Source organism: Jaculus jaculus, chromosome 8 (assembly GCF_020740685.1).
Source record: "Jaculus jaculus isolate mJacJac1 chromosome 8, mJacJac1.mat.Y.cur, whole genome shotgun sequence".
Classification (NCBI taxonomy): Eukaryota; Metazoa; Chordata; class Mammalia; order Rodentia; family Dipodidae; genus Jaculus; species Jaculus jaculus.
The window spans coordinates 112,662,445-112,689,693 of NC_059109.1; the positions used below are offsets into that span (position 1 = coordinate 112,662,445).

At 49.1% G+C, this 27,249-nt stretch overlaps 2 protein-coding genes and 1 pseudogene across 3 annotated transcripts in view; all 3 read left to right on the forward strand.

The window, feature by feature from the left end:
• Nucleotides 1–11,918, forward strand: part of Znf341 (zinc finger protein 341) — a 53,306-nt gene extending 41,388 nt beyond the window's left edge. For both annotated transcript variants that reach the window (XM_045157617.1, XM_045157618.1), the window contains 5 exons: nucleotides 1,356–1,452; nucleotides 4,954–5,086; nucleotides 9,783–9,894; nucleotides 10,133–10,203; nucleotides 10,774–11,918. In XM_045157617.1, coding sequence (XP_045013552.1) covers nucleotides 1,356–1,452; nucleotides 4,954–5,086; nucleotides 9,783–9,894; nucleotides 10,133–10,203; nucleotides 10,774–11,300 — 940 coding nt within the window. In that variant the 3' untranslated portion in view covers nucleotides 11,301–11,918. The remainder of the gene's footprint in view (nucleotides 1–1,355; nucleotides 1,453–4,953; nucleotides 5,087–9,782; nucleotides 9,895–10,132; nucleotides 10,204–10,773) is intronic.
• A 115-nt stretch (nucleotides 11,919–12,033) lies between these two features.
• Nucleotides 12,034–26,963, forward strand: LOC101607868 (annotated as a pseudogene).
• The window catches only part of Chmp4b (charged multivesicular body protein 4B), a 52,410-nt gene continuing 52,068 nt past the window's right edge, over nucleotides 26,908–27,249 (forward strand). The window contains exon 1 of the mRNA XM_004668095.2: nucleotides 26,908–27,155. Within this exon, the coding sequence (XP_004668152.2) occupies nucleotides 26,966–27,155 (190 nt within the window). The 5' untranslated portion in view covers nucleotides 26,908–26,965. The remainder of the gene's footprint in view (nucleotides 27,156–27,249) is intronic.

A 27,249-nucleotide genomic window follows, 5' to 3' on the forward strand; every position in this document is an offset into this window, starting at 1 on the left:
TGGGGGCTGGAGAGATGGCTTAGTGGTTAAGGCACTTGCCTGTATAGCCAAAGGACCCAGGTTCGATTCCCCAGGACTTACATAAGCCAGATGTAAAAGGTAGCACATGTGTCTGGAGTTGGTTTGCAGTGGCTCGAGTCCCCGGACCCCCATTCTCTCTATATTCCTCACTCTCTGCTTCTTTCTCTCTCTCTTTCATATAAATAAACAAAATAAAATATTTTTTTAAAAAAGAAATTTTTATTTATATGTTTTCAAGCAGAGACAGAGAGAGTTGAGAAAGAAAATGGGTGTGCCAGGGCCTCTTGTCACTGCAAATGAACTCCAGATGCCTGATCCACCTTGTGTGTCTGGATTTATGTGGGCACTGGGGAATTGAACCCAGGCTGTCAGGCCTTGCAAGTAAATGCCTTCTAACTGCTGAATCATCTCTTCAGCCCAGCTTTTTTTTTTTTTTTTTACTTTTAAGACAAGAGCTCATGTAGCCCAGGCTATCCTCAAACTTGCTATGTAGCCCAGGATCACTTTGAACTCCTGATCTCCCTGCCTGTATTTACCAACTGCTGGGTTTCTAGGCATGCACATTTGAAGGGTTCCTGACTCTTATTTTGGAGGCAGAGTCTCGCTGTAGTCCAAGCTGACCTGGAACTCACTAGTTGCAGTCTGGCCTCAAACTCATGGTGACACTCCTGACCTCAGCCTCCTGCATGCTGCGACTATTGACTCATTTGTCAAGGCTCTGTGGCTGCCCAGGGATGATGGAGCACAGGAGGGTAGAATTCCATAGGAAGGTCAGAGAGGCTTAGTCACATATCTGAGCAGCTTAGACCAGGACAGAGGCAGTGTCAGATGAGAAGAGTGGATAGACTTGACAGCAAATTAAACATAGATTTTGTTGTTGTTTTTCAAGGTAGGGTCTCACTCTGGCCCCCCGTTGACCTGGAATTAACTATGTAGACTCAGGGTGGCCTCGAACTCATGGTGATCCTCCTACCTCTGCCTCCCAAGTGCTGGAATTAAAGGTGTACGCCACCATGCCCAGCAAATCTTTTGTTTATTTACTTACTTATTTTGAGAGAGAAAGGCAGATATATATATAGAGAGAATGAGTGCACCAGGGCCTTCAGCCACTGCAAACGAACTCCAGATGCACGTGCCACTTTATGCATCTGGCTTTACATGAGTACTGGGGAATTGAACTTGGATTGTTAAGTCTTTGCCGGCAAGCTCCTTAAACCACTGAGCCATCTCTCCGGCCCCTAAACGTAGACTTTTTGTTGACCCTGAGAAAGTGGAGGATGGTGTCCAGGCCTCCTGGGTCTCACTTCTCATTTCTCTGATTCCTTCCCACGTAGGTGTGTCAAGTGTGTCAACAAATACTCCACCCCCGAGGCCTTGGAGCACCATGTACAGACTGCCACGCACAGCTTCCCTTGCCCGCACTGCCAGAAGGTGGGTGCCCCACCCTCTGTGGGTGAAGGAGGTTGATGAGGTCGCAGGTGAGCCCTCACCTTTCTCGTCCCCCTCCACCTCTGCACAGCTCAGGGCTCTGAGCGGCAGTGTCCGGCCTTCTCCGTGTGTCTTATCCCAGTTGTCATCGATTCTTCTTTGAAGTCACTTGAGAAGCCCTCCTTATGGTCCATCCCTGCTGTCATTTAATATTCAGGAAGTGTTCTATTTTCTACCGTCTCAGGTCCCATCGTTTTTGTCAGGTTTATTTGAGTTGGGTCCACAGTTGTGATCAATTAATATAACAGAAGCTAAGAAGCTCTGTTAATCCTTAGGCGCTTCCCCCCACTGCTCACACTATTCTCTCTCTCTCTTTCTCTGCTTCTGTTTTCTTTCCTTTGGTTAATTTGCTGAAGAAACTGGGCCATCGGTCCTATGGTTTCCTGCAGTCTGGGTTTTGCTAATGGTGGCCCCTGGTGTGTTTTCTTTCTGCTTCTTTCTTAACCACCTTACATGACAGATTTTCCAGGACAGCTCTGCTTTTACTTTGGCCTCATTCTAGTTGTTTCTAGTTATATAGCCTAATTCGGGTCTTTGGAGTTTGAAGGCATCATGAGTTGAGCAGGAAGTCTGTTCCCACATGCATTTTGCCTGAATTGGCTCACTTGACCAGACAGGGCAGATGTCCTGTTGTTATTCCCACTTTACAGGTAGGAACCAGGACAGAAAGGTCGCCCAGTAGGAAGTGATGGGACTAAGAAGCAGGGAGGAAATTTGGGTTTGTGTCCTTAACTATATCTGTGTACCAGGTGCTTGAGAAAATGAGTGAATGAATGGACAAATGAGTGTCCTTCTCAAGCCTCGGTTGGATTTAGAAAGAAAGTTGGGCTCCTGTGTTTTTGGCTTTTTATTACATTCCCATTCATTTCTATAGTTATCTGTCCATGGCAGGCATGGTGGCGCACACCTTTAGAGATAGGAGGATCGCCATGAGTTTGAGGCCACCCTGCGACTACATAGTGAACTCCAGGTCAACCTGAGCTAGAGTAAGACCCTACCTCAAAAAAAAAAAAAAAAAAAAAAAAACAAGACAAAAAAATATTTGCAGAGAGAATGAGTGAGGGACAGAGAGAATGGGCACATCAGGACTTCTTGCCACTGCAAACAACTCCAGATGCATGCTCTGCCTTGTCCATCTGGCTTTACATGGGTCCTGGGGAATTGAACCCAGGCCGGCAAGCAAGTATCTTAACTGCCGAGTCATCTCTCCAGCCTCTGTCCACTTTTTCATCTGTTCATTTACTTGTCAGTCACCGGACCAGACCTAGTAGAAGAAAGTGACAGCCCCCCATTCCCACCCCGTATTCCTCTCGGGAGTTGCATGTAAGCAGAGTGCTGTGATTCAGTGAGCTAAAAGCTGACCCAGGGGCTGGGGAGGTGGCTTAGTGGCTAAGGTGCTTGCCTAAAAAGTCTAAGAACCCCAGTTCGATTTCTCAGGACCCACGCATATAAGCCAGATGCACAAGGTCATGCATGCATCTGGGGTTTGTTTGCAGTGGCTGGAGGCCCTGGTATGCCCATGTTCTCTTTATCTCTATATGCCCATTTCTCTGTCTCTCTCAAATAAATAATTTTTTTTGAAAAGCTGATCTAAGCTGGACGTGGTGACACATGCATTTAATCCCAGCACTCTGGAAGCTACTTTAAGACTACATAGTGAATTCCAGGTCATCCTGAGCTAGAGTGAGACCCTACCTCAACCCTCACCACCACCACCCCCAACAAAAAAAGCTGAGTATGGTGGCGCATATCTCTTAGCACTTGAGAGGCAGAGGTACGAAGATCGTTGTGAGTTCAAGGCCAGCCTAAGACTACATAGTGAATTTCAGGTCAGCCTGCGCTAGACCAAGACCCTACCTTGAAAAAAAAAAATCCAAAACAAACAACAAAAACAAAGCTGACCTAAAGTTTTGGGTGATCTTTTTATTATTATTATTTTTGTTTTGTTTTGTTTTGTTTTTTGAGGTAGGGTCTCACTCTAGCCCAGGCTGACCTATAATTCACTATGCTGTCTCAGGGTGGCTTCCAACTCACAGTGATCCTCCTTTCTCTGCCTCCTGAGTGCTGGGATTAAAGTCGTGTGCCACCATACCCAGCGATCTTTTTTATGTTTTTACTGGTTTTTCGAGGTAGGGTCTCACTGTAGCTCAGACTGACCTGCAATGCATTATGTAGTCTCAGGGTGGCCTTGAACTCACGGTGATCCTCCTACCTCTGCCAAGTGCTAGGATTAAAGGCGTGCACCACCACACCCGGCGCCATCTTTTTTTTGTTGACAACTTCCATAATTATGAACAATATAAACCATGATAATTTCCTTTCCTCTCCTACTTTCCCCTTCACAACTCCACTCTCCATCATATTCCCTCCCCTTCTCAATTAGTTTTTCTTTTATTTTGATGTCATCATCTTTTCTTCCTATTATAATGGTCTTGTGTAGGTAGTGTCAGGCACTGTGAGATCATGGATGTCCAGGCCATTTTGTGTCTTGAGGAGCACGTTGTAAGGAGTCCTACCCTTCCTTTGGCTCTTAATTTCTTTCCACCACCTCTTCCACAATGGACCCTGAGCCTTGGAAGGTGTGATAGAGATATTTAAATGCTGAGCACTCCTCTGTCACTTCTTCTCAGCACCATGGTGCCTTTTGAGTCATCCCAAGGTCACTGCCATCTGAAAAGAGAAGCTTCTCTAATCAAAAGTGAGAGTAGTGTTAATATGTGGGTATGAACATTAAGAGAAGCACTTACTGGCCAGTGTGGTGAGCATAGTATATATATACATTTAGTCAGACAGCAGCAGATGTTACACCCCTAGGACTCATGACTTCCCCCCTCATAGGTTCTCAGTGTCAGGCCTGTATTCCCTCCTGTGGAGTAGGCTTCCGGTCTAATTAGAGAGCGGTTTCCCCCATAACAGAGGTGTCACTGTTGGTTTTGGGTGATCTTGCATAGTGAGCATCTGTGTTTTGTAGCGTGGCTCCAGAAAGTCAGAGAAGATGTCACACAAGCCCTGACCACCTGGGTCTTGACGGATGAGTAGGAGTTTAAGAGACTAAGAGAACGCCTGGGGCTGCAGAGATGGCTTAGTGGTTAAGCGCTTGCCTATGAAGCCTAAGGACCCTGGTTCAAGGCTCGATTCCCCAGGACTCACGTTAGCCAGATGCACAAGGGGGCGCACGCGTCTGGAGTTCGTTTGCAGTGGCTGGAAGCCCTGGTGCCCCCATTCTCTCTCGCTATCTGCCTCTTTCTCTCTCTGTCTGTCACTCGCAAGTAAATAAATAAAATTAAACAAAAATTAAAAAAAATAAAGAGAGAGAACGCCTGGGCAGAAGCACAGCGCCAGCGTGCGTTGGCAGGCTCCTGCATGCCACTGGGAGGCTGCAAGGCGGGGGGGGGGGGTCTGTTGCTCTGGACCCTCACCTGCAGCAGCTCGCCTCTCCTCCAGGTGTTTCCTTGTGACCGCTACCTACGGCGCCACTTGCCAACCCATGGAAGTGGGGGCCGGTTCAAGTGCCAGGTCTGCAAGAAATTCTTTCGGAGGGAGCACTACCTGAAGCTGCACGCCCACATCCACTCAGGTGAGCTCCCTGCCCTGCCCACTCCCCTCTCCTGTCCCACTCCTGCCCTGTCCTCCCTCTCTTGCCCGACTCTGTCCCTCTTCCCATTGCCATTGGCTCCTCTCCCCTTCTCCATCCCCATTCCTCCTCTTCCTAGCTCCCGCCTGGTGCCCCACCTACCTGCCTGTCTTCACTTAGGAACAAGGGGTTCCTATCACCGTTTGAGCAGAGGCGCCCCAGAGGCTGGTAGGGGGTCTCAACTCCGTCTCATGGGAGTCAGCCCTGCTGGGCTGCTCTGGGCTCATGGGTGTATAATGAAGGTCTTCCTGAAAAATTCTCATCCCCTTCACTTGATCACCCAGTTGATATATATTGACATTTTCTTTTCATGTATGTATATGTGTGTGTGTATACATATATACATATATATATATATATATATATATATATTTTTTGAGGTAGGGTCTCACTCTAGCCCAGGCTGACCTGGACTTCACCGTGTAGTCTCAGGGTAGCCTTGTATTTATGGCAATCCTCCTACCTCTGCCTCCCAAGTGCTGGGATTAAAGGCATATGCCACCACACCCGGTCCCATTTTTTTTTCTTTTTTCTTTTAATGAAAAGCAAATTTATTTCCTATTTATAAATGTAAAAAAGTACACTGGGTATAAAGTCTCAGTGTCTAAGCTGCCATCAGGTAGGAGCACACACCTATTACTGCTAGCATCCTTTAGTCACTTGAGTGTAGTACCAGTAGGTGGGGGCCGGGAGGTTGGCACACTAGGTCACCCAAAGGGTGAGAGCTCCAGGGCCCCACAGTCCACAGGATGGAGGGGGAGGCAGAGGAGAGGAGCGATGCAGAGCAGACAGGGAAGGGGGCAGAGTGAGGCAGGAGGCAAGGATTGCATTCTGTACTGAAGATGGTGGGGAAAACTTTAATTTGCAAGAGAAAGGGTCTTCCTTCTTTTTCTGAGATTGCATCTCACTCTGTAGCCCAGGTTGGCCTTGAGCTTGTGGCGATCCTCCTGCCCCAGCTTTCCAAGTGCTGGGGTAATAGGCATGACTTATCACACCTTGTGGGTCTTCCTCTAAAATGCTGAGCACAGCTGGCTTTAGCCTGTTCTAGAAAGTCCGGCTATTTTCTAGGGCTAAGGCTGCCCCTCCCTGGGGAGCAACGTAGGTGGCCTCTACCAGGAAGGAAAGGCAACTGTCGGTGTCGAGAGTGGTCACCTTCGGACTTGCATGAACTCCTTGCGCAGCCATAGCGGGTCGTGGTAGAAGCGGGGTCGCCCAGTCTCATAGCCGTCCCTTTGCAGAAATAGCAGTACGGCACCGTGCTAGTCTCTCAAAGAACCTGTGTCTGTGCTCCTCTTTTTTCTTTTCTTTTTAACATTTTATTTATTTATTTGACAGAAAAAGAAGGAGGGAGGGAGAGAGAGAGAATGGGCGCACCAGGGCTTCCAGCCACTGCAAATGAACTCCAGACGCGTGCGCCCCCTTGTGCATCCGGCTAACGTGTGTCCCGGGGAATTGAACTAGGGTCCTTTGGCTTTGCAGCAAGCGCCTTAACTGGAAAGCCATTCCTCCAGCCCCCCCCCCATTTTCTTTTAATATGAAAAAAATAAATAAATAAAGAGGGCTGGATTCCCAGTACCCACGTAAAGCTAGATGCACAAGAGGGCACATGCATTTGGAGTTTGTTTGCAGTGGCTAGAAACCCTAGCATGCCCATTCATTCTCTATATCTGCCTTTCTCTCTCTCAAATAAATAAAATATTTTTTTAAAAAATTGAGGGCTGGAGGGCTGGAAAGATGGCTTAGCGGTTAAGTGCTTGCCTGTGAAACCTAAGGACCCCGGTTCGAGGCTTGGTTCCCCAGGTCCCACGTTAGCCAGATGCACAAGGGGGCGCACGTGTCTGGAGTTCGTTTGCAGAGGCTGGAAGCCCTGGCACACCCATTCTCTCTCTCCCTCTATCTGTCTTTCTCTCTGTGTCTGTCAGTCTCAAATAAATAAATAAATAAAAATTTTTTTAAAATTTAAAAAAAATTGAGGGCTGGGGAGATGGCTTAGTGGTTAAGGCACTTGCCTGCAAAGCCAAAGTACCTAGGTTTGATTCCCCAGGACCCACATAAGCCTGAAGCACAATGGGGCACATGTGTCTAGAGTGTGTTTGCAGCAGCTAGAGGCCCTGACATGCCCATTTTCTCTATATATATATCTGCCTCTTTCTCTCTGTCTGTCTCTCTCTATATATACACACACACACTCACACACATACACACACACACACACATATATATAAATTTTTTGAGATAGTATCTCATAGCTGAGGCTATACTTGAATTACAGGTGTGTACCACCACACCCCACTAAAATCTTTTTTTTTGTTGTTTTTTGTTTGTTTGTTTGTTTTGTTGTTTTTTTTTCTTTATTTGAGAGAGAGAGAAATAGGTGAGGAGGGAAAGAGAGAGAGGGAGAGAATGGGCATGCCAGGGCCTCCATGTGCTACAAATAAACTCAGGATGTGTGTGCCCCTTGTGCATCTGGCTTACATGAGTCCTGGGGAATCAAACCTGTGTTTTTTGGCTTTGCAGGCCTTACCCACTAAGCCATGTCTCCAGCCCATGACTTGGCATTTTTGAGAACTACTTTTTTCATTCCAATGAAAAAACAAGGAATCATCTCAGCTGGTGACCATTCCTTTCTGAATGGCAGGCTGACCCCATAGGAGTTTAGTAGACACCTCCCTTTATGTGCTATGGGTTCCTCAAATGACCCCTGTCTCCATCAGGTGAGAGCTCTTCCCAGGGAGAGACCTGGGGGCGGGGGTAGTATCACTGTCCACTGAAGTAGTCCATGAACAAGTCAGCTCACCCCTGACTTTTGTCCTCATTTGCAAGGGGTGGGAAGTGATAGTTCTTACCTCCTGGTTTGTTGCATGACTAAAAGAAAGGTGTGGCTCCCTGCTCCGGAGTGGGCCTCATTGCTATAATACTGTTTTGGCATCCACTCTGATAGTCCTTTCACTCATGGTCAAGTCTTCTCTTTCTCTCACGTGTGTGAGTCCAGTCCATTGCAAAGGTTGGGCCTAGTCCACCCTCACCCCCTTCCCGTTCACTGTACCAGCCGCCTGTCTCATCCCTCAGTCTCCTCTTGTAACTGGAATTTTAGGGTCAAAGACTGGCCTCTGGCATGCCCAACAGGTCACCTGCCCCTAATTTAGAAAGTGATAAACCATAGTGAAAAGCAATACAATATTTATTCACTGTGGTCAAACTGCAAAGAGGAGCAGATGGCCGGGCATGTTGGCGCACGCCTTTAATCCCAGCACTCCGGAAGCAGAGGTATGAGGATCATTGTGAGTTCGAGGCTACCCTGAGACTACGTAGTGAATTCCAGGTCAGCTTGAGCTAGAGTGAGATCCTACCTGGAAAAAAAAAAAAGAAAAAGAGGAGCAGATAAAGGGGTCCAGTAATCCATCTTTGGGGTACTGGCATGAACTTTAGGTTTAAACAGAGAAAAGAAGGATGAGCTCTGGCAAGACAGTAGTGCCTTGTCTCTTCAAAAATAAACTGAAGCCAGGAGTGACAGCTCATGCCTTTAATCCCAGCACTGGGGAGGGGGAGGCAGAGGTAGGAGGATCACTGTGAGTTCAAGGCCATCCTGAGACTACATAGTAAATTCCAGATCATCCTGAGCTAAAGTGAGATCCTATCTCAAAAATAATAATAATAAGGAGGCTGGAGAGATGGCTTAGTAGTTATGGCTTTGCCTGCAAAGCCAAAGGACCCAGGTTTGATTCCCCAGGACCCACATAAGCCAGATGCACAAGGGGTCGCATGCAACTAGAGTTCGTTTGCAGTGGCTGGAGGCCCTGGTGCGCCCATTCTCTCCCTCTTCTCTCTCTGCCTCTTTCTGCGTCTCTCAAATAAATTAATAATAATAATAATTAGAAATAAATAAATAAGCTGAGACTAGGTTGGGCAAGGCGGCCAACCTGAGACTACAAAACAAATTTCAGGTCAGCCTGGACTACAGCAAGACACTACCTTGAAAAACAAAACAAACAAACAAGCTGGGACCGGGTGTAGTGCGTTGGGAGAGCGCTTTCCGAGCGTGTGGCAGGACCGAGTGCCATCCCCAGCCAGGCTGGGTGCCGTGTGCACGCCTGCAATCCCAGCGCTGCAGAGGCTGAGGCAGGAAGACGCGCGTTGCAGTCCAGCTTGAGCTGTGTGGAGAGACCCTGCCTCAACAGACAGAAAACCTCCCTCTTTTCCCTGTGAAAACGGGGGGCGGGGGGGGGGGATGATGAGAAAAGTCACTTCCCCAGTCAGCCTCAGGTTTCTGGGCTGAAGCTTGGGAGCAGTTTATGGGAGGAAGGGATTTAGTGAAGCTTACAGATACAGGAGAAGTTCATAATGGTGGAAGGATCTGGTCCCATTTCACAGGTCCATGTAGAGGGAGAAAAACCACCACCAGCACGCCAGGAACACAGAACGGTAGAACTTGGGCACTGCCTACCTCTAGACGGACCCTAGAATCCGCCCACCTTGACACCAAGTTCAAGCTTGAATAAAGCTCCTGAATTGATGGCCCGTTGGGGGGGGGGGAGGGGCATCCATTCAAACTACCACACCTTGGGAAGGAAGGAGCTGGACCCTAAATTCAGGCTGCTCCTGGTGGGACTCTCACATTGTCGCCTCCTGTGGCCTGCAGGTGAGAAGCCCTACAAATGCTCAGTGTGTGAGTCAGCGTTCAACCGCAAGGACAAGCTGAAGAGACACATGCTGATCCACCAGCCTTTCAAGAAGTACAAATGCCCCTTCTCGTGAGTAGGGGTCACTGCGTGGGTGGGGCTGGGGGCTCAGACTTTCCCAGCCGGGCCAACAAGAAGGGCTGGGCAGAAAGACCACCGGCCTGACAGCCAGAAGCCCTTTCCTCGCATCTGGGAGGCTCTGGGTGTCTCCCTCCCCTGCCCAGTCCTTAGGATGCCCAGGGCCGGTGGAACCAGGGAGAATGTTCTGAGGTGCTGAGCTTTCCTGACTGGTGGTGGCTTCCCGTTCCAGGACGCACACAGGCTGCAGTAAGGAGTTCAACCGACCAGACAAGCTGAAAGCCCACATCCTCTCCCACTCCGGTAAGGAGCTCTGCCAAAGGGTCAGGCTGAGTGCCCGGGATAGACCTGGCAGGGGGAGAGAGGACACATGTACGAGGCCTTTGCCTTCTCCAGTCAAGCTGGCTTCTGCTAGAAGCCAGGGCTGTGTTGGGGACCTTGCGGGGGCGTCAGGGGAAGCCTGTCTGAAAAGAGGCAGCAGAGCTGGCCCGGTCCTCAGGGAGGTGGAGGTGGAGGTCAGTGCAGGCAAGGCGGGTCTCCAGGGGACTGACAGGTGGTCAATGGGAGATTAGAGCAACGAGCTTCATGCGCCTTTGCTCCCTGTGGGCAGTGGTCTGGGGAGCACAGGTAAGGTGGGCAGCCCAGAGGAGGTGGCTGTCTCTGGTCATCCAGGTGAAAAGTGATGGTCACCTGCAAAGTTCAAGGTCCAGGGACTGAGCCTGCGGTTGCACGGAAAGGAAACAGTAGATTGCAAAGGCCCAGCCCCGGAGCCTTAGAGTGGGAGTGGCTGGGAGGAGATGGGGTGGCGGGGAGAGCGGCTGGGCACTGCTCGCTCCCTCGCGTCCGTCTGTCCGTCCGTCCGTCCGTCCGCAGGCATGAAGCTCCACAAGTGCGCGCTGTGCAGCAAGTCCTTCAGCCGCCGCGCCCACCTCGCCGAGCACCAGCGCGCGCACACGGGCAACTACAAGTTCCGCTGCGCGGGCTGCGCCAAGGGCTTCTCCCGCCACAAATACCTCAAGGATCACCGCTGCCGCCTCGGCCCCTCCAAGGACAAGGATCTGCAAGCCCTGCGGCCCCCGCGGAGGAGGGCGGCCCCGCGCGGCGGCGGCGGGCACAAAGCGCTGACCCCCTTGCCCGACCCGCTGGGCCTGGAGGACCTGAAGGCTGCTGGGGCCGAGCCCGCTCCCGAGGCCGCCCCGGGCAAGCCGCCCTTCGCCGAGCAGGACGCCGTGCTGTCCATCGTGGTGGGCGGTGCCGTGGGCGGCGGGGACTCGGAGCTCGTGGTGCCCGGGCACGCCGAGGGGCTCGGCTCCAACCTGGCACTGGCCGAATTGCAGGCGGGGGCCGAGGGCGCATGCGCCATGCTCGCCGTGCCCGTGTACATCCAGGCGTCCGAGTGACCCACGAGCACCTCGAAGGGCGGGGCGGGGCGCAGGCCATTGGCCCGGGTCCTCCCGGAGTGGTACGTGTCAGTCCAGTCCAGTGACTGACCTCACGCGCCCTGCATCCTGCTGGGAAAGCCTGCACCGTCCTGCGATGGGATTTGCATCCCCGGAGCTGACCAAGGACCACCAGGGGTGGCCGGAGCACGAACCGTCCCGGGACTGGCTGGTGAGGCCGGGACTCGAACTTCCTCCAAGGAAGACAAGGGTGGTCCCGCCCACTCGCACAGGCCACCCGGCGTGGCCTCAAATCAAGCTGCTCTTCAAAAGGCTGGATATAGCCGGAGCCTTTGTCTGGTGGACCTTTTCCCCCCGAATGGTTTCCTGCCGGTGTCCCCAGACAGCTGTGTGAGGTGGGCATGTTGGAGGCATTCAGCATCCGGATTCTAGAGAAGCCACCAGCCACACCTGGCTTCAAATCCGAGTTGCCACGCCCTTGTATGTGGTCTCTGCAAGTGGGGAGTATGATAAACACTACCTCCTTAGTGTCCTGGGGAGCCGGAATGTTGAAATGTGCAAAGGGCTGGGCACAATGTCCATGGCTTCCGAAGTGTTTAATAAATGTGTTTAACATGCCTCCAGCCCCCTATGGCTCGGCCTGAACCTATTTCCTTTCGCAGCCCGAGGTGGCAGCGCTTCTCTCTAAAGCACAGCTGAGGCACCCTGGGGCTGTCACACCTCAGCCAGCCACTGAGAGCCATGAAGAGGAGTGGAGCAGGTGGTGCATGCCAGCTCGTGTCTCAGAGGATTGAGAGTTCTAGGCCAGCCTGGGCTATATGGAAAGTCCCTCTCTAGCCCACCCAAACCACCACCAAAAAAAAAAAAAGATACAGACTTGGTATTTCCAGGGTGGTTATTACAGGGTATGTTCTGTGCAAATGCCTCATGGTAGGGCCTTGTTCTTGTGTGTGAAAATTTGGAATCCTGATCTTTACCCCAATGCTGTAGGCTCAGAAGCTCTGGCTAGAACAGAAGTCTATCTCTAATGGGGCCATCAGTGTCCCCACCTCCATCCCTCCCCTGCCTTCCCAGCCAGTCCAGGTGGGAAGCAAGCCGGGTTGATTAAGAGGCAGCTAGGACAGGGTGAGGTGGTGCACACTTTTAATCCCAGCACTCAGGATGCAGAGGTAGGAGGATCACTATGAGTTCGAGGCAACCCAGGGACTACATAGTGAATTCCAGGTCACCCTGGGCTAGCATGAGACCCTACCTTGAAAAAACAAAAAAAAAAGGAAGCTAGGACAAAGTGACCCTTGATTCATATTTTCCCACTTATCTTTGCAGCCACCCCTCTGTTACTGTTAACAGAAGACGAAACTGAGGCTCAGAGAAGAGCCAGGGCAGGACCCAGAAGGGGTGTGTGGCTCAGTTTGATGACTAAGTTTCCTGGAAGGCTGGCCTGACCCTCAGATCCCCATGTTGGGATCCAGCGCTGGGGCTGATGAGGCCTCACTTCCTCAGGAAAGTATGAAACAGCAGGAGGGCCAAAGTTAATGAAGGTGAGGACGCTGTGTCCCAACCTACAAAAGGACCCACGTAGGGGCCGTGCTGGACTGGAGGGGCCTCCCTTAGCTTTCCGGAGAAGCTTTGCGGTTGGTGGCTGTGGGCCGGAGCTGGAATGAATCCCATCCCCGCAGGGGCACGGCGGAGCTTAGCTGGAGCCATGGCCAGTACAATGGCAGCAGTTGGATTGACCATAGCTGCTGCAGGATTTGCAGGTCGTTATGTTTTACAAGTCATGAAGCCATGTTGAGCCTCAAGTAAAACAAGCTTTTCAAAGTCTCCCAAAATCTGCCTTCAATGGAGGCTAAATGACAAAACGGGAAGTAGCATTAATACTAGGTGTAAACCCTACTGCCAATAAAGGAAAAATAAGAGGTGTTCATCAACGAATTATGCTCTTTATTTATTTAATAGCAACAGACAGACAGAGAAAGAGGCAGAGAGAGAGAGAATGGGCGCGCCAGGGCCTCCAGCCACTGCAAATAAACTCTAGGCAAGTGCGCCCCCTTGTGCATCTGGCTAACGTGGGTCCTGGGGAATCGAGCCTCGAACCGGGGTCCTTAGGCTTCACAGGTAAGTGCTTAACTGCTAAGCCATCTCTCCAGCCCCAAATTATGCTCTTAAATCACTCAGACAAAGGTGGCTCTCCATATATAGCAGCCGAAGTCAATGAAGCTAAAGATTTACTAGAAGGTCAAGCTAGAAAAATGAAGTAAATGTGTGATGAATTTTAAGTTCCTATTAGATTATGTATATGAGCACTGTTTTGTATTAAAATGTCTCAAAGCTACAATTTAAAAAAAAGGAGGGCCCACAGAGGACTGGTGAAGTCAAAGCATTTTAAAGAGGATAACATTTGAACTGGGCTTTACCACAGAGTGGGTTTTTAGTTTGTTTAGTTTCTGAGATATATATATGTCTTTTTAAAAAATGTTTTTATTTTATTTATTTATTTGAGAGTGACAGAGAAAGAGGCAGATAGATAGAGGATGGGCGCCCCTGGACCTCTAGCCACTGCAAATAGACTCCAGATGCATGTGCCACCTTGTGCATCTGGCTTACCTGGGTCCTGGGAAATGGAGCTTCCAGGCAGGGGCCTTAGGACTTCACAGGCACGCGCTTAGCCACCACTAAGCCATCTCTCTAGCCCAAGACAATCTTTACTGATGAAAATGACACCCAATGATAAACTGAATCTACTGTAAGAAACAAAAAGTAAATAAATATGAGGACTGAAGCTGGGTGTGCATACACCTTTAATCCCAGCACTGGGGAGGCAGAAGTAGGAGGATCACTGTGAGTTCGAGGCCACTCTGAGACTACATAGTGAATTCCAGGTCAGCCTGGGCTACTGTGAGACCCTACTTCAAAAAACCAAAAGAATGATAAAATCAGAGAACAAGGACTGGAGAGATGGCTCCGTGGGTAAAGTGGCTGCTGTACAAGCATGAGCACCTGAGTTCAGATCCTCAGCACACAACACAATGCTGGGCTTGGCAGCAGGCGCCTGCAGCCCCAGCACTGGGGATATTGAGACAGGAGGATCCCTAGGGCTGGCTCACTGGCTACTCGAGCTAAATTAGTGCGTTGTAGGTTTGTAACAGGGTGCTTAGGTTCCAGGAAAGTCCTTGAATCCCAAACCCTAGGTTGTTCCTAATTAAAAAAAAAAATAGTCTTTATCTGTTTGAGAGGGGAGAAGGCAGATAGAGAGAGAAAGAGAGAGAGAGAGAGAGAGAGAGAGAGAGAGAATGGTCGCACCAGGACCTTCAGTTGCCTCAACTGAACTCCAGACACATGCGCCACCTTGTGCGTCTGGTCCTGGGCAACGGAACCTGGATCTGTTGGTCTTGCAGGCAAGTGCTTTAAGTGCCAAGCCATAGCCTCCAGCCCTCGTTCTAATTTTAATCAAAGAATTGAATGAAAAAAGGCGGAGAATGATAATTATTAAATTATTATATTTGTTGAGGGAAGCACAGAGCCAAGGAAAGATACCTACGTGGCTAGAGGGGGGAAAAATACCCACAACTGGAAGTTTCCAAGTAGTCAGGTAGTTCTGAGAGCACGCCTTCCCCTTGCAAAGGCATTTATAACCTTATAGTGGTGGTGGGTTGTCTTCCAGCTCAGGTGAACCAGAGAGACAGCTGGTTGGTTAGGGCTAGAGGTCGTCTCAGGAAGAGGCCAACCCTGACACCACGTTACAGGGGTTTGAACTTGACCAACCACAATGTTTAAATCCTAGGAAAGACCTCCCTCCCAGGAGGGGTCCTGGTTGTTTGTGTAAAAACAGGTCTAGGGAATTAGGCAAGAGCTAAGAAATCACATCAGTTTTTATTTCTACCAAGTGTAGGTTTTCCTGCCTTTTTTACTTCCAAGGGTCCAGTCACCCTAACTGTACTCCCTCTCAGGTTCAGTGCAAGACCCTGTCTCAAAAAATAAGGTAGAAGGGGCTGGAGAGATGGCTTAGCAGTTAAGGCACATACCTGCAAAGTCTAAGGACCCAATTCAATTCTCCAAGTCCCATGTAAGCCAGATGCACATGGTGCCACATGCATCTGGAGTTCTTTGCAGTGGCTACAGGCCCTGGCATGCCCATTCTCACTCTCTGTCTCTCTCTTTTTCCCTCTCACTGTTCTCTAATAAATAAACAAATAAATAAAATAAATAATAATAAGGTGGGAGATGAGTGTGGTGGCTCATGCCTTTAATCCCAGCACTTGGGAGGCAGAGGTAGGAGGATCAGCATGAGTTCAAGACCACCCTGAGACTACATAGTGACTTCTAGGTCAGCCTGGGCTAGCGTGAGACCCTACCTCAAAAAAATCAAAAAAATAAAATGAGATGGGGCTGGAGAGGTGGCTTAGCAATTAAGGGACTTGCCTGCAAAGCCTAAGGACCCATGTTTAACTCTCCAGATCCCACATTAGCCAGATGCACAAAGGTGAGGCAAGAACAAGGTCGCACATGCCACTAGGAGGCACAAGCGTCTGGAGTTCAGTTTCAGTGGCTGAGGCCCTGGTGTGCCAATTCTGTGTGTGTGTGTGTGTGTGTCTGTCTGTCTGTCTTGCTACCAAATAATAATAATAATAAATAATTAATAATAATAATGTAGAGGGGCTGGAGAAATGGCTCAGCAGCTAAGGTACTTTCCTGCAAAGCCTAATGACCTGAGTTCAGTTCCCTAGTACCCACATAGAGCCAGATGCACAAAGTGGCACATGCATCTGAAGTTCATTTCCAGCAGCTGGAAACCCTGGCTTGCCCATTTGCTTTCTCTGCCAGGTGTGGTGGTACATGCCTTTAAAGCAGCACTCAGGAGGCCAATGTAGGAGGATCCCTGTTATACTAAAAGTTGGATTATCTGTCACAGTGGGCAGCAGGTAGAACTGTGCTGGCCAGTCCCTTAAAATAGGCATGTGGCTGGGTGTGGTAGCGCATGCCTTTGGTCCCAGCATTCAGGAGGCAGAAGTAGGAGGATTGCTGTGAGTTCAAGGCCACCCTGAGACTACAGAGTGAAATCAAGGTCAGCCTGGGCTAGAGTGAGACCCTACCTCGAAAAACCCATAAAAGAAAAAAAAAAAAAAAAAAAAGATGGGCATGTGTATTACACATGGGGCTAAACTCTATTGTTCTCTGCTGTGACTTTGGCATTCCAGCTGAATGTCAGTTGTTTATTATAGACAATTACATTTTTTCTTTTCAGTTTTTTAAAAATTTTTATTACCATTTTCCATGATTATAAAAAAAATCCCATGGTAATTCCCTCCCTCCCCCCAACACTTTCCCCTTTGAAATTCCATTCTCCATCATCAGTTTTTTTTTTTATTAACAACTTCCATGATTGTAAACAATATCCACAGTAATGCCCTTCCTCCCCCCCTCTTTCGCCATTGAAACTCCATTCTCCATCATATCCCCTCCTCCTCTCAATCAGTCTCTCTTTTACTCTGATGTCATCATCTTTTCCTCCTATTATGATGGTTTTGTGTAGGTAGTGTCAGGCACTGTGAGGTCATGGAAATCCAGGCCATTTTGTGTCTGGGGGGAGCACATTGTAAGGAGTCCTACCCTTCCTGTGGCTCTTACATTCTTTTCGCCACCTCTTCTGCAATAGACCCTGAGCCTTGGAAGGTGTGATAGAGATATTGCAGTGCTGAGCACTCCTGTCACTTCTTTCCAGCACCATGATGCCTTCTGAGTCATGCCAAGGTCACTGCCATCTGGAAAGAGAAGGTTCTCTACCAAAAGTGAGAGTAGCAGCCGGGCGTGGTGGCGCACGCCTTTAATCCCAGCACTTGGGAGGCAGAGGTAGGAGGATCACCGTGAGTTCGAGGCCACCCTGAGACTACATAGTGAATTCCAGGTCAGCCTGGGCTAGAGTGAGACCCTACCTTGAAAAAAAACCAAAAAATAAAAATAAAAAAAAAAAGTGAGAGTAGCATTAATATATGGGTATGAACATTAAGAAAAGTGCTTACTGGGCAGTTTGATGAGCACAGTATATACATTTAGCCAGATAGCAGCAGATGTTACACCCCTAGGGCTCATGACTACCCCTGTTTTAGGTTTTCAGTATCAGGGATATATTCCCTCCCATGGAGCGGGCCTCCAGTCCAATTAGAGGGCATTTGGTTTCCACCATGACAACAGATGTGCCACCATTGCACCCATTGGCTCACTTAGCCTGGCTGGCCAAATATAAAGTTTGCAGTGTCCACTGTTGGGTATCTTCACTGGTAATTTCTCACTGAGAATTATTTTTAAGTTTCCATGTGTCAAAAGTGAAAAAAACATGGGTGTGGTGATGCACACTTTTAATCCCAGCACTCTGGAGGCAGTTCTAGGCCAGCCTGAGACTACATAGTTCCAGGTCAGCCTGAGCTATATCAAAACCCTACTGTGGTGGCACACTTCTTTAATCCCAGCACTTGGGAGGCAGAGGTAGGAGGATCATCGTGAGTTCAAGCCTGAGATTACCTAGTGAATTCCAGGTCAGTCTGGGCAAGAGTGAGACCCTGCATCTGGAGTTTGTTTGCAGTGACTTGAGGCCCTAGTGTGCCCTTTAGCTCTTTTTTTCTCTGCTTCTTTCTCTCAAATAAATAAATCATATATATATATATATATATATATATATATATATATATATATGAATATATATGAATGAAACCCTACCGCAAAAAAAAAAAAAAAAAAGTTCTAGGGCTGGAAAGATGGCTTAGCAGTTAAGGTACTTGACTGCAAAGTCTAAGAACCTAGGTTCAGTTCCCCAGTACCCATGTAAGTCAGATGCACAAGATGACGTATGCATGTGGGGTCCGTTTTCAGTAGTTAGAGCACCTGGCACACCCATTTTCTCTATATATTTGCCTCTCTCTCAAATAAAAAAACCATATATATATATATGAACAACTTCTATACTTACAGACAACAAACCATGGTATTTCCCTCCCCTCCCCTACACAATTTTTTTTTGTTTTTGATGTAGGGTCTCACTGTAGCTCAGGCTGGTGTGGAATTCACTCTGTAGTCTCAGGGTGCCCTCAAACTCATGGTGACCCTCCTACCTCTTCCTCCTGAGTGCTGGGATTAAAGGCGTGCACCATCACACCTGGATTCAATTTTTTTTTTTTTTTTTTAAGTGGAGAAACTTCCAGGCTGACCTGGCACTCTGTAGTCTCAGGCTGGCCTTGAACTCAAAGTGATCCTCCTACCTCTGCCTCACAAGTGCTGGGATTAAATGTGTGCACCACCACACCTGGCGTCCGTCCTTCCTTCAATTTCTTTCTTTCTTTCTTTCTTTTTTTTTTTCAAGGTAGGTTCTCACTCTAGCCAGGCTGACCTGGAATTCACTATGTAGTCTCAGGGTGGCCTCGAACTCATGACGATCCTCCTACCTCTGCCTCCCGAGTGTTGGGATTAAAGGCATGCACCACCACGCACAGCCCAGACATTTCTTTTACTGTCTGTGGTCCTCATTAGAAACAAAAATTCCACAAAAGCAAAAACTAGCTCATGGCTATCTACAGGGCCTGGAACTGCCCAGGAATTATCCATTCAAACATCTCTGTGCACTGGATGAACAGGCACACAGAGCCAACGAGGCCCACAGGGCCCATCCTCTCCTCCAGCCACAGGGAGGTTAAGGGTGGGCCGCCCCCAGGAAGACTCTGCTGGCCAGGTTTAGACTCTACAAAATCATGGAGGTTAATAACAGAAGAGATGTATGGCAGCTGTCTGAAGACAGAGCACAGACTATGTGGGAGGAAGGATTAAGGCAGTGGCTTGGAATTCTTGCTTGGCAGATCAGGTGTCCCTGTAGCTGTGGTTAGAGAACAGGTTGGACCAGTTTTGCTTCCCTTGCAAGGAAGGAGTGGTGGTGGCAGCTGCAGGTGCTCTCAACCCCCACCGCTGCAGGCCCGTGAGCTCAGGTTCTGGGCCCTGAAGCATGGAGATCAGGGTTAAGGATCTGGTTTTCCCTGGGTTGCTTGGGGTACACTTAAACATAGAGCCGTGGGGCAGGCGACCAAAACTCAACACCAGGGCTTGTCATTTGTAGAGCCTCAGAGGATTCACTGTGGCCCAGGAGAAAGGCTAAGTGTCTTGTACAAGGTGTTATATAAGCAAAGCTACCAGATCACTACTACCTCAGTCCTTTCATTAATTCATTTAACAAATACTTAAAAAAATATATTTATTTGTTATATGCTAACAACAAACACACAGAGGATGAAATCAGAATCACTCCCATTCACAATTGCATCAAAGAAAATAAAATACTTTGGAATAAATCTAACCAAGGAAGTAAAGGATCTCTACAATGAAAACTTTAAAACACTCAAGCGAGAAATTGCAGAGGACACTAGGAAATGGAAAAAAATATTTATTTGAGAGAGAAAGAGAGCGAATGGGTGCACCAGGGCCTCAAGCCACTGCAATTAAACTCCAGCCACATGTGCATCTGGCTCACATGGGTACTGGGGAGTCTAACCTGAGTCCTTAGGCTTCACAGGCAAGTGTCTTAACCACTAAGCCATCTCTCCAACCCAACAAATACTTTTTTGTTCTAGGCCTTCCTTGAGGATGTATGGTAAACATAACCATGATCTTCGAGATCCCTTGCGGAGGGAGCAGGAGACAGGCAACAAAGTAAATGCGTCAGTTATGCCGTTTGCTGGAAGTTATTAAAAAGCAAACCAGGGAAGCCAGGTGTCATGGTGCACGCCTTTAATCCCAGCAGTTGGGAGGCAGAGGTAGGAGGATTGCTGTGAGTTCGAGGCCACCCTGAGACTACATAGTTAATTCCAGGTCAGTCTGAACCAGAGAGACCCTACCTCAAAAAAAAAAAAAAAAGCAGGGGCTGGAGAGATGGCTTAGCAGTGAAGGCATTTGCCTGCAAAGTCAAAGGACCCAGGTTCGATTCCCCAGGGCCCACATAAGCCAGATGCACAAGGTGGCACCTGTGTCTAGAGTTCGTTTGCAAGGGCTGGAGGTCCTGGCGTGCCCATTCTTTCTATTTGCCTCTCTGTGTCCAGTAAAAATATATTGAAAAGGGGGGTGCTGGAGAGATGGCTTAGTGGTTAAGGCGTTTGCCAGTGAAGCCTAAGGACTGAGGTTCAATTTTCCAGGTCCCTCATAAACTAGATGGACCTGGTGGCGCATGTGTCGGGAGTTCATTTGCAGTGGCTAGAGGCCCTGGTGCACGCTCTCTCTCCCTCTCTTTAATAAATAAAAATAAAATAAATGTCTAAAAAAAAAAAAAGGATGGAGCAATGGCTCAGTGATTAAGGCACTTGCCTGCAAAGCCTGATAACCCGAGTTCAGTTCCCCAGTACCCATGTAAAGCCAGATGCGCAAAGTGGTGCATGTGTCGAGTTCATTTGCAGTGACCTGCCTATTCTCTCTCTCTTCTCTCTACCTCTCTCTGCTTGCGAATAAATAAAAATATATTTTAAAGCTGGGTGTGGTGGCACATGCCTGTAATCCCAGCACTTTGGAGACAAAGGTAGGTGGGTTGCCATGAGTTCAAGGCCACCCTGAGACTACAAAGTGAATTTTAGGTCAGCCTGGACAAGACCCTACCTGGACCAACAAGGGACAGTGCATTTAAGAAGCAGCAGAGAGGCAGGTGTGGCCACAGTAAGGTGCAGGGAGGGGTTGGATGACAGAGTGTCATCAACCGACTTTGAAAGGACTTTGGCTCCAACTCTGAGGAACATGGAATACCGTTGGAAGTTGTCAGCAGGGCAGTGACTAGAACTCGGTCTGTCACCCATAAGGAATGGAAGGGTGAGAATGACGAAGGGAGGGACTATGGGGAAGGGTATGAGGTTCCTGCTGCTGCTGTAAGGAAGGACCCCAAACTAGTGATACTGTCTAAGGAATGTTGGGCTTGTTTTCTCTGCTGATTAAAGAATTAAAAGACAGGAGAGTGTTTAAAAGAATAAAGCTTATTTAAGAGTAAGGAGGAAAAGAAAGCAGAGAGAACAGATGTTTCTGGGAGGGCATTCCAGAGCTGGAAAATGTGCTGTCCCACTGGGAACTGGATGTTTTACCCAATGGGGGAAGCTCACCTGCCTATCCAGAGTGCATGATTGTTCCGCTTAAATGAAAGTCCATGATGCATTCAGTACTGCACAGGTTCCAGAAAGCCCAAGAAACCAGCCCACCAGAGGGAAAATTCACCCAGGCCAGGAAGGAAGAAGTCTGGTCACCACATCACCATCTTGAGTTATCATATAGTCACCCATCAAGGGCTCTTTTTCCCTGTCTGCCCAGCCAAGGAAACTGTCTAGCTCCTATAACGTCTCAGAAGTGTTCTACAACATAAAGTCATTATTGTAAGCCTCCGAGCTCTGTACCCATCTCCCTCTCTCTCCTCTCCCAACGAGCCATATTCTAACTAGGTGTGACAGGGAGGCTCTGGAACTGTCTCCTGTTATGGAAGAATCCCTGTCCACTATTATGGGAGTTGTCTAGGCCTTTTGGTGCCTGAGTTGAGAGGAAGGACACCTTCCTCCTAGCCATCACCTTTGTGGACTCCAGAGTCTTGCTTCCCAGAAGGGTTCAACAGGGTGTCCAGTCATCTGGCTACTACTGCAAGCATCATCCAGTCCTCCCTAACAATGTGTATTTTCCTCTCCCCCAAAGGGCTTGTAATGGCTTGATTCAGGTGTCCCCCATAAATAGGTGTTCTGAATGCTAGGTTCCCAGCTGATGGAGATTTGGGAATTAACACCTCCAGGAGGCAGTGTATTGTTGGGGGCAGGCTTATGGGTGTTATAGCCAGCTCCCCCTGCTAGGGTTTGGCACACTCTCCTGTTACTATTGTCCACCTGATGTTGGCAAGGGGGTGATATCCACCCTCTGCTCATGCCATCATTTCCCCCTGCCATCATGGAGCTTCCTCTAGAGCCGGTAAGTCAAAATAAAATAAACCCTTTTTCCCACAAGCTGCTCTCGGTCGGGTGATTTCTGCCAGCAACGCAAACCTGACTGCAACAGTTAAGTTGGTACTGAGAGTGGGGTTGTTTGCTGCTAGATACCTGATTGTGTGGCTTTGGCATTTGGAGCTGATTTTCAAGAGGAATGTGGAAGGGTTTGAAGCCTTGGCCCAAGAGATGCCTTGCAGTGCTGTAAGTACAGCTGAATGGACTATTCTGGTCAGAGTTGAAAGACCTGAATGCAGTAAGAACTATGGACTGTGAGGTTTGGCTTATGAGGGTTAGAAAGAGCTTTGACTGGACTGGGCTAGAAGCAGTTTGTGTGAGAGGCTTGCTGTTACGTCCATGACCTGAGAAGCTGTGCAGGGTTGCCTTGTGTAGAAATGGACTGCTGTGAGCAGAGGGATATGGCACAGAGAGATCTTTGTGCTGAAGCTTCTACCTGTTCAGCTGCAATTATATGAGCGATTCCAGGCATTGAGATTGGGCCATCTGACCTGCCCAGGGGCAACAGGAAGAATATAGACTCTTTTGAAGGGGCTGAGTGCTCAAGCAGTGTCCTGTTCTTCAAAGTCTGCTTTATTACCCCCTGGATTAACAAACTGGCACTCTACCTGGTATTATGGAGTATAAGAAATGCAGGAAAGACAGGGTCATTGAATTTGCAACACAGTCTTGTGTTTTGGAAATGGCCATGGACAGTGTGAAGCAGGTTTGCTGGATGCCTGCAAGGAGACTCTGTGGGGCCATAAGGATGAACTGTGGATTGCATTGGAGACCCAGTGGAGATGCCAGGACCATGAGATACCTGCCAAAGAGAACTTGTGGAAAATCTGTCCCATTGCCTTTGTTTTTGTTTTACTTATTTGAGAGAGAGAGAGAGAGAGAGAGACAGACAGACAGATTGAGAATGGGTGTGACAGGGCCTTTGGCTGCTACAAACAAACTTTAGACACATGTGCCACCATGTGCATCTGCTTTATGTGGATCCTGGGAAATTGAACCTGGGTGCTTTGGCTTTGCAGGCAAGCGCCTTAACTGCTGAGCTATCTCTCCAGCCCCCACTGCCTCTTCTTTCTAGAAGCCGCCTGCATTCCTTGGCTTGTGGTCCCTTTCTCCACCATCAGGGCCACTCTGGTCTCCTTGAGATTATACTGAACCTAGCCAGATAATCCAGAATACTGTCCACCTCTCAAGCACCTGCAAGGGACAGTCTGAGGACTAGGGGAGGCATCTTTGAAGAGCCATTATTTGGCTTCCTGCAGAGGCTACTACAATAGTCCAGGCAAGAGATGATGGTGTCCTGGAATGGAGTGACAGAAATTAAGATAGTGCCAAAGGAGTTTCTGGATATATTCTGAGAGTTGAACCAACAGAATATTCTTTTTATTTATTTATTTATTTATTTGAGAGTGACAGAGAGAGAAAGAGGCCGATAGATAGAGAATGGGCACGCCAGGGCCTCTAGCCACTGAAAGGACCTCCAGATGCATGCGCCCCTTGTGCATCTGGCTAACCTGGGTCCTGGGGAATTGAGCCTCAAACCAGGGTCCTTAACCGCTAAGCCATCTCTCCAGCCCCAGAATATTCTTTTTAAAAACATTTTATTTCTTAATTTGAGACAGAGAGAGAGAGGAAGAGGCAGACAGAAAGGCAGAATGGGCACAGCAGGGCCTCCAGCAACTGCAAACGAACTCCAGACACATGGGCCCCTGTGCATCTGGCTTACAAGGGTCCTAGGGAATTGAACTGGGTTCCTTAGGTTTTGCAGGCAAATGCCTTAACTGCTAAGCCATTTCCCTAGCCCAGAATATTCTTTTTTTTTAAAAAAATATTTATTTATTATAAAAAGAGTGAGAGAGAATGGGCATGCCATGGTCTCTAGCCACTGCAAACAAACTCCAGATGCATGCCACCATGTGCATCTGGCTTATGTGGGTTCTGGGGAATAGAACCTGAGTCCTTAGGCTTCGAAGGCAACTGCTTCAACCACTAAGCCATCTCTCCAGCCCCCAACAGATTATTCTAAGTGGTTGGAGGATATGGACTCCTCCTTCCTTGCAGAGTGAAACTTCCGGTCTGTTTTGAGTTCAGGAACTGAGTGAGGAAGTGGGTTTCTCTGGGTTAAGGCCCAGGGAGTCACGCATCATCCACTGGAGCCTCAGGCTGTGTTGTCGCTTGGTCTGCAGAGGCTCAGATGAACCCCCCATTACCTCAAGTATAGGCCTTCCAGCCCACAAACTCCCTGTTCTCTGTGCTCACCCTGCCTTTCTTTTTTGTTGTTGTTGTTTGCTTTTTCAAGGTAGGGTCTCACTCTAGCCCAGGCTGACCTGGAATTCACTCTGTAGTCTCAGGGTGGCCTTGAACTCACGGAGATCCTCCTACCTCTGCCTCCTGAGTGCTGGGATTAAAGACGTGCGCCACCACGCCCGGCTCTCTTTCTTTTTTTTTTTTTTGAGGTAGGGTTTGCTCTAGCCCAGGCTGGTCTTGTACTCATGGCGATCCTCCTACCTTTGAGCCTCCTGAGTGCTGGGATTAAAGGCATGCACCACCAAGCCTAGTTCCTACTTTTTATTTCATGTTGGTTGGGGGGGCAAAGTGAGAGAGGAGAGATACAAAATTGGCATGCCAGGGCCTCAGCAATTGCAATCAAATGCCAGACACTTCCGCCACCTAGTGGGCATGTACGACCTTGCACTTATCTCACCTTTGTGCTGCTGGCTAATGTGGGATCTGGAGAGTTGAACTTAGGTCCTTAGGCTGCTCAGGCAATGCCTTAACCACTAAGAAATCTCTGCAGTCCCTACTTTTCTTTTTTTAGCCCAAGCTGACCTCAAATTCACTATGTAGTGTCAGGCTGGGCAAGAACTCTCAGCAATCCTCCCACCTGAGTGCTGGGATTAAAGGCATGCACCAGCACGCCTGGCCTACTTTTCTTTTTTAAGGTAGGATTTCACTCTAGCCTAGGCTAACCTAGAATTTTCTCTGCAGCTCAAATTGACCTTGAAGTCACGGGAACTCTCTTACCCCAACTTTTAAGGAGCTGGGATTATAGGTGTGATCTACATCACTCATCTTTTTTTTTTTTTTTTTTCGAGGTAGGGTCTCACTCTGGTCCAGGCTGACCTGGAATTAACTCTGTAGTCTCAGGGTGGCCTTGAACTCACGGCGATCCTCCACCTCTGCCTCCCGAGTGCTGGGATTAAAGGCATGTGCCACCACGCCTGCATTCATGACCCATCTTAAATTACACATTTTTTTTTTTTTTGAGGTAAACCCAACATACTGGCCTTTTTTTTTTTAAGACAACCATTTTATTTATTTAATTTAATTTGTTTATTTGAGAGAGTGAATGGGTGTGCCAGGGCCTCCAGCCACTGCAAACTCTAGACTCATGCACCACTTTGTGCATCTGGTTTATGAAGGTCCTGGGGAATTGAACCGAGGTCCTTTGGCTTTGCAGGCAAATGCCTTTAGTACTGACTCATCTCTCCAGCCTTGGCCTTTTTTTTTTTTTTACACGAGAGAGTGAGAGTGAGAGAGAATTGGTGCACTAGGGCCTCCAGCCAGTGCGATCAACCTCTAGATGCATGTACCCTCTTGTGTGCATGTGCGATTTTGCATGCTTGTGTCACTCTGTGCATCTGACTTATGTGGGACCTGGAGAACATGAGACTTTAGGCTTGGCAGGCAAGTGCCTTAACTGCTAAGCCATCTCTCCAGTCCCCAAATACACATTTTTCAAATTAAATCAGGGCTGGCTCAGCTGTTAAAGGCACTTGCTTGCAACTCCTCATGGCCTGGATTTGATTCCCCAGTACTCACTAAAAGCCAGCCGCACAAAGTGGCGCATGCTTCTGGAGTTCCTTTACAGCGGCAGGAGGCCCTGGTGCGCCCTACTCTCTCTCTCTCTCTCTCTCTCTGCCTCCTTCTCTTTGTCATAAATAAATGACATTTTGGGGGGGAGGGTTTCTCGAGGTAGGGTTTCACTGTAGCCCAGGCTGACCTGGAATTCGTTATGTGGTCTCAGGGTGGCCTTGAACTCTTGGCCATCCTCCTGCCTCTGCCTACCAAGTGCTGGGATTAAAGGCGTGCGCCACCACACCTGGTTTGTTTTGATTTATTTGAGGTAGAGTCTCACTCTAGCCCAGGGTGACCTGGTACCCACTCTGCAGTCCCAGGCTGACCTCGAACTCACAGTTATCCTCTTACCTCTGACTCCCGAGTGCTAGAATCACCACCACTCCCGACCCCTCAATCTTTTTAATAACAGTTATTTCTCTTCTTGTTCTTCCACCCCCACAGAACACATTCCCGAGACTACGTCTTCCAGCATGCCACCTCGCCCTTTAACCTTAGCGAGACCAAAAAGGTGCGCCGCAGAACGCTTCAAGCCGTGAGACTCTACGACTCCCGGCATGCAGTGCGTCCCCTTCCCTTAGACTCAAGGGGCGGCCAGCGCGTTGCACGCTGGGAGTTGTAGTCGTCGGCGCGTTGCCCTGACGCCGGCCGGGCCGGGCGTGGGGGCCTGTGGGAGGGAGGTGGCGCGGCCGGGCCCAGCTGCGGGGCGGAGGCGGAGGAGAGGCCTGCGGCGGCAGGAGCGGCGTGGCTGGGAGCGGGCGCCCGGGCCGAGCCGACCGAGCCGGAGCGGGCGGCGGAAGGCCGGCGCGGCGAGTGGTAACCATGTCGGTGTTCGGGAAGCTGTTCGGGGCTGGAGGGGGGAAGGCCGGCAAGGGCGGCCCGACCCCCCAGGAAGCCATCCAGAGGCTTCGGGACACGGAGGAGATGCTAAGCAAGAAGCAGGAGTTCTTGGAGAAAAAGATCGAGCAGGAGCTGACGGCCGCCAAGAAACACGGCACCAAAAACAAGCGCGGTAAGGCGGCCGGGCCCCACCACACGCCCTCCTGGGTCCGCCGAGGTTCCCCGAGCCGGGGCTGCCCGGAGGTCTGACCTGTGTCGGGGCGGGG